The 5,648-nt window shown below is 54.0% G+C and overlaps 2 protein-coding genes across 2 annotated transcripts in view; both read left to right on the top strand.

Moving 5' to 3' along the window:
- BDW47DRAFT_106884 (karyopherin beta) overlaps nt 1–4,016 on the top strand; it is a 4,030-nt gene extending 14 nt beyond the window's left edge. The window contains exons 1-8 of the mRNA XM_024812872.1: nt 1–341; nt 423–481; nt 615–1,421; nt 1,494–2,122; nt 2,188–2,404; nt 2,452–2,784; nt 2,840–3,077; nt 3,127–4,016. The exon at nt 1–341 is cut by the window's left edge and continues 14 nt beyond it. Of these exons, the coding sequence (XP_024671367.1) occupies nt 302–341; nt 423–481; nt 615–1,421; nt 1,494–2,122; nt 2,188–2,404; nt 2,452–2,784; nt 2,840–3,077; nt 3,127–3,422 (2,619 nt within the window). The 5' untranslated portion in view covers nt 1–301 and the 3' untranslated portion in view covers nt 3,423–4,016. The remainder of the gene's footprint in view (nt 342–422; nt 482–614; nt 1,422–1,493; nt 2,123–2,187; nt 2,405–2,451; nt 2,785–2,839; nt 3,078–3,126) is intronic.
- Nucleotides 4,017–4,187: 171 nt separating this feature from the next.
- Nucleotides 4,188–5,539, top strand: BDW47DRAFT_106882 (40S ribosomal protein uS8). Its single transcript, XM_024812871.1, has 3 exons — nt 4,188–4,217; nt 4,620–4,812; nt 5,124–5,539. Exons 2-3 carry the CDS (start codon nt 4,680–4,682, stop codon nt 5,381–5,383), a joined length of 393 nt encoding a protein of 130 aa, XP_024671366.1. The 5' UTR covers nt 4,188–4,217; nt 4,620–4,679; the 3' UTR covers nt 5,384–5,539.
- Nucleotides 5,540–5,648: the final 109 nt, after the last annotated feature.

Raw genomic sequence — 5,648 nt, 5'->3', positions numbered from 1 at the left:
AACTAGACCTGGTGCATGCCTCGTCATATATCCGCATCCACAAAAACAACCTAACCTAACCTTCACCTCCTCCATCTCATCCATCCAGCCCGCTTTGGTCCGCACTCTCATTCCTTTGTGTTGGACGTCTCTTTCAACCACCTTTCTCTCTAGTCTCTTGAGTTAATTCTCTTTCTCACTGGACTGACCCCCTATTCGAACTTTTTTTCTTTTCTTTTTCTTTTCCTTTCCTGATCTTCTTTTTTTTTCCTTTTCCTTTTTTCCTACTGGCCTGTTATTTTTTCTTCCCGCATAAGGCAACATGAATGTCACGCAGGTGTTGGAGAGTACCCTGTCGCCTGGTATGTCAGATCCTCTGGTCTTATTGCTGGTTATATCTTGATCCGAATATCCTCGCTGACGGTTTTTCTTCTGCTTCTTAGATGCGACGGCGCGCTCGAATGCCGAACAGCAGCTCGCTCATGCGGCGGAAGTTGACTTCGTACGTTACCCCCCACTTTCTACCCCCTCCGTTTTTTCTCTCTTTTTTTTCTTGGGTCTTTCCCCTTGGATCTTTTATCTTCATTCTTCATCTATAGTCCTCTTTTTTTTTTCACTAACGATCCTCTCTCTAGGCCGGCTACCTCGTCACTCTCGGCCAGGAACTGGCTAACGAAGATACTGCACCCCCCATCCGGGCTGCCGCCGGTATCGCCCTGAAGAACGCCTTCACCTTCAGAGATGCCGCGAAACTGCGTGAAGTGCAAGCAAAATGGCTCCAGCAAATTACCCCCGAAATCAAGTCCCAGGTCAAGGAACTTGCGCTCAAGACTTTGAGCTCCAAGCATGGCCAGGCCAGCCAATCGGCTGCTCAGTTCATCGTTTCCGTCGCCGCCATCGAGCTGCCGCGGAACGAGTGGCCCGAACTGATGAATATTCTCGTCCAGAACGTCGCCAGCGGCTCCGACCAGCTGAAGCAGTCCTCGTTGATCACCATCGGCTTCATCTGCGAGTCTCAGGATGCCGAGCTGCGCGAAAGCCTGGGCGCCCACTCCAACGCCATTCTGACCGCCGTCGTCCAGGGCGCGCGCCGCGAGGAGCAGAACATGGACATCCGTAACGCCGCCATCAAGGCCCTCAGTGACTCCGTCGACTTTGTCCGGTCCAACATGGAGAACGAGGGCGAGCGGAACTACATCATGCAGGTCGTCTGCGAGGCCACCCAGGCCGAGGATCTCCGCGTGCAGTCCGGCGCGTTCGGCTGTCTGAACCGCATCATGGGCGCCTACTACGACAAGATGCGCTTCTACATGGAGAAGGCTCTGTTTGGCTTGAGCGTGATGGGCATGCGGAGCGAGGAGGAAGATGTTGCCAAGCTGGCGATCGAGTTCTGGTGCACCGTGTGCGAAGAGGAAATTGCCATCGAAGACGACAATGCCCAGGTTAGTTTTCCCTTCCCGTTCATACATCCTAATCACTTTGCGGGAACTTCTTTCTTACTGATCATGTAACAGGCCCAAGCTGACGGTGCCCCCGAGGTTCGCCCGTTCTACGGCTTTGCTCGGATCGCCTGCCGAGAGGTCGTTCCCGTCCTGCTGCAGACCATGTGTCGCCAGGATGAGGACGCCACGGACGACGAGTACAATGTCTCCCGCGCTGCCTACCAGGCTCTGCAACTCTACGCCCAGTGTGTGCAGGGTGATGCCATCCAGCCTGTCCTGACGTTCGTGGAGGAGAACATCCGCAACGAGGACTGGCGCCACCGTGATGCCGCCGTCGCCGCTTTCGGCGCCATCATGGATGGCCCCGACCCCAAGGTCCTGGAGCCCCTCATCAAGCAGGCCCTCGGTGTGCTCATCGGCATGATGGAGGATAGCTCCATCCAGGTTCGCGACTCGGCTGCCTACGCTCTCGGCCGTGTGTGCGACTTCTGCTCGGAGACCCTCGACCCTGAGGTGCACCTCCAGCCCCTCATCTCCTGCCTGTTCAATGGCCTGGCCAGCACCCCCAAGATCGCCAGCTCCTGCTGTTGGGCGTTGATGAACGTGGCCGACCGTTTCGCCGGTGACGTCGGTGCTCAGACCAACCCCCTTTCGAAGCACTTCCAGGACAGCGTCAAGTCGCTCCTCGCCCTGACCGAGAGGTGAGACTCATTCTACCCCATCTATTTGATCGGATCATCTAACCCTTTCTTTTCTTTCCCTACAGACAAGATGCGGACAACCAGCTGCGCACGGCCGGATATGAAGTCCTCAACTCGTTCGTCACCAACGCCGCCAACGATAGCCTTCCCATGGTTGCCACTCTCTCGGACGTCGCTCTGCAGCGTCTCGAGCACACCATCCCCATGCAACAGCAGGTTGTGAGCGTGGAGGACCGCATTACCCTGGAGGAGATGCAGACCAGCCTGACCAGCGTTGTTCTCGTAAGATTCCTTTCCCCTGTAGCAAAGTTCGCTCGCTAATCCTGCAGGCCATTGTTCAACGCCTGGAGACCGACGTCAAGCCGCAGGCCGACCGTATCATGCACGTCATGCTCCAGATCCTCACGACGGTTCCCCCCAAGTCCAGCGTGCCGGATGTTGTCTTTGCCACCGTGGGTGCCATCGCGGGCGCTCTGGAAGACGATTTCGTCAAATACATGGACCCTTTTACCCCCTTCCTCTACAACGCTCTGGGCAACCTCGAGGAGCCAGGTCTCTGCTCCATGGCCATTGGCTTGGTCAGCGATATTTCTCGTGCGTTGAACGAGAAGGTCCAGCCGTACTGCGACACCTTCATGAACTACCTGCTCACCGACTTGAGCGTAAGTCCCGCGCACGAATCTGCCCGGAAGAACGTCACGCTAACTTGCTCTACAGAGCGCATCCAACCAGCTGAAGCCAGCCATCCTCGAGTGCTTCGGTGATATCTGCCAGGCCATCGGCACCCAGTTCGACACCTACCTGGCGGTGGTGGGCCAGGTCCTCCAGCAAGCCTCGGTGGTTACCGTCAGTGCCGATGTCACCATGGAGATGCTCGACTACATCATCTCGCTCCGTGAGGGTATCATGGATGCCTGGGGTGGAATTATTCTGTCTTACAAGGGCACGCCTCAAGGTACGAGTTCCAAGTTTAGGTGTCCCTAGCCAGTGCTAACCAGTTGCAGTTGGTCAACTCCAGCCTTTCATCGAGTCCATCTTCCAGCTCCTGCACCTGATCTCCCAGGATCCCACCCGCAGCGAAGGCTTGATGCGGGCTTCCATGGGTGTCATTGGTGACCTGGCGGAGTCATTCCCCAACGGTGAATTCGCTAACTTCTTCCGCAACGACTGGGTGACTTCGCTGGTCCGGGAGACCAGGTCGAGCCGGGAGTTTGGATCTCGCACGATCGATACCGCCCGCTGGGCCCGCGAGCAGGTCAAGCGACAGATCAGCTTGGCGACCGCCCAGTCCATGGCGTAAATTGGGACCGTGGTTCCATCCTCAACCCGTCCTCTCGGGAGCACCCGTCTCGGAACGACTTCTCGCTGGATACAGTCACGGATCTGCGTCCTGGATGACTCCACCCATGGAGCGCGCTCATCGCCCATGGGATGATGCTGTGCAGCATCAGACGATTGGCAGAAATTCACCGGCCCAACGGTCTGTCAGCTCACTGGCAGCAGCCCTGGTGTTTAATGATCACTGCATCAACACAATCATCCCCTTCATCAACCCCCCTCCAACCGATTTTCTCCCCCACCCGCCAATCCCCTTTCGGATCTTTGACCCTCGCCCCTGTTATGACCCTTTTCCTTTTCCTTTTCTTTTCTTCATTATCCATGCATTTTCTACCCTTCTCCCTGTCACTTGATTTCCCCCATTATTTCACAACACCTCTGCTTTTTCCTTTTCTTCCCCATTAGACCAAGACCCCTATAGCGATTCATGTATGCCCGAAAGTGATGTAACCCCTGCCAAGATATTTGCCACGAATTTTTGACCCTGTTTCCACGTATAATCCAGTGTGATCCAAAAGACCCTGTATAGAGAGAATGAGAAAAGCTTGCATATTCATGGTAACCTTGAGTGTAGTGGGAGTACGAGTCAATAGGGCAACGCTGTGTGCCTCAGGCATGCATCAATGGTAATCACGTGACCCGCTTAGGGCATGCCAAGAGTGGAGCCCTAGACACGCACACCCGAGAAAACCCTTCAACTTCTGCTCCGACTCCGATCATCACCCAGCGTCAACACTCCCGCCCAACCCACCTCGAGGTATGTGTTACATGTCGAAAGTCCCTTTCTACCAGCCTCACAGCTAGTCTGGGAGAGCAATCACCGGGTTGCCTTTTGGCTCTCCGGCAGCAGAAACGCTCAATGACGGACTAGAGCCAGGGGGAAGCCACCCGGTGATACGCATCTCTCATCACGGCACGGGCTGAAGAACCCTGGCGAGGAGGAAAGAGAGAGTAGAACTGAAATATTTTCTTCTCTCTTTTCCTCTCTCTTCCACTGAAGGGGCACTCTTTGCGCTCGAAGACTACTGGTGGCTGACTTGTGTGGTCCCGATGTCTCTCTCCTTTATCGATTGGGGGGCAAGAATTCTGGTAAAAGGTTTTTCTTTTCCCCCGGTTGGTAGAGGGAGGGGGAGTTCATCAGGACTTTTCCCTTTTCTAGATACCTCATTTCCCCTTCGTATTTTCGATTTGAGAATCTCGATTCCTTTCACCCGCCACAATGGTCCGCACTTCCGTCCTCAACGATACGCTTAACGCTATCAACAATGCCGAGAAGGCTGGTAAGCGCCAGGTTCTGGTCCGCCCCAGCTCCAAGGTCATTGTGAAGTTCCTCTCGGTCATGCAGAAGCACGGTATGTTCTTACTTTTTTTTTTTGTGTTCGACGTGGGTATCAGAGGGAATGCGGAGAAGTACTGGTTGTCGGCAAGAGATAAGAGTCCTGTAAAAGAAAATCAAAAATTCGGGTTGATAACTAGGCGACGCTTTCAATTTTCACACGAACGTCTGCCCTTTAAGTGCCCGAGATATCAAACACATGGCGGGAATCTTACAAGTTTCCGGGACTCTATTCTCTGTGCTCGGCGACCTTTATATTCCTGCTACATTCTTCAACCTAATTATCATGCTTCGTGTTGTATTGGCAAATACTAACATCAAGTTCAGGCTACATCGGCGAGTTCGAGGAGGTTGACGACCACCGCTCCGGCAAGATCGTCATCCAGCTCAACGGCCGTCTCAACAAGTGCGGTGTCATCAACCCCCGCTACCCCGTGCAGCTCCGTGACCTCGAGACCTGGGCCGTCCAGCTGCTCCCCTCGCGTCAGTTCGGCTTCGTCGTCCTGACCACCTCCGCTGGTATCATGGACCACGAGGAGGCTCGCCGCAAGCACGTTGCCGGCAAGCTCCTCGGCTTCTTCTACTAGATGGGTTCGCCTGTTTGGTAACAAAAAAAAATCTGAAAAGTTTTGAATGGTCGGGTGAGAGAGAGGTACTCAATATCTGTCTACCGGGTTGGGATTATACCTGTACACAAACTTGATAGGTAGCTGAGTGAACTTTTTTCCGGTCATTATTTCTTATGATCATGTTGTAGTCTGCTGTATCTTGCTTGTAGTACTCTTGTAGCTGTAACCTGTATGGATTAGTATAATCAAGAAAAGAAGAAAGAAAAAAAAAGGGTCAAAAGGA

The sequence above is a fragment of the Aspergillus candidus genome (genome assembly GCF_002847045.1).
Source record: "Aspergillus candidus strain CBS 102.13 unplaced genomic scaffold BDW47scaffold_27, whole genome shotgun sequence".
NCBI classification, from domain to species: Eukaryota; Fungi; Ascomycota; class Eurotiomycetes; order Eurotiales; family Aspergillaceae; genus Aspergillus; species Aspergillus candidus.
The sequence above is the reverse complement of the archived record's forward strand: the minus strand, read 5'-3'. Positions and strand labels throughout refer to the sequence as shown.

Bases quoted from the DNA above. Each gene is read 5' to 3' on its own strand.
- BDW47DRAFT_106882 (XM_024812871.1), top strand. From the start codon at position 4,680: ATGGTCCGCACTTCCGTCCTCAACGATACGCTTAACGCTATCAACAAT. The intron at 4,813-5,123 runs GTATGTTCTTAC...CATCAAGTTCAG, and splicing joins CTCGGTCATGCAGAAGCACG to GCTACATCGGCGAGTTCGAG.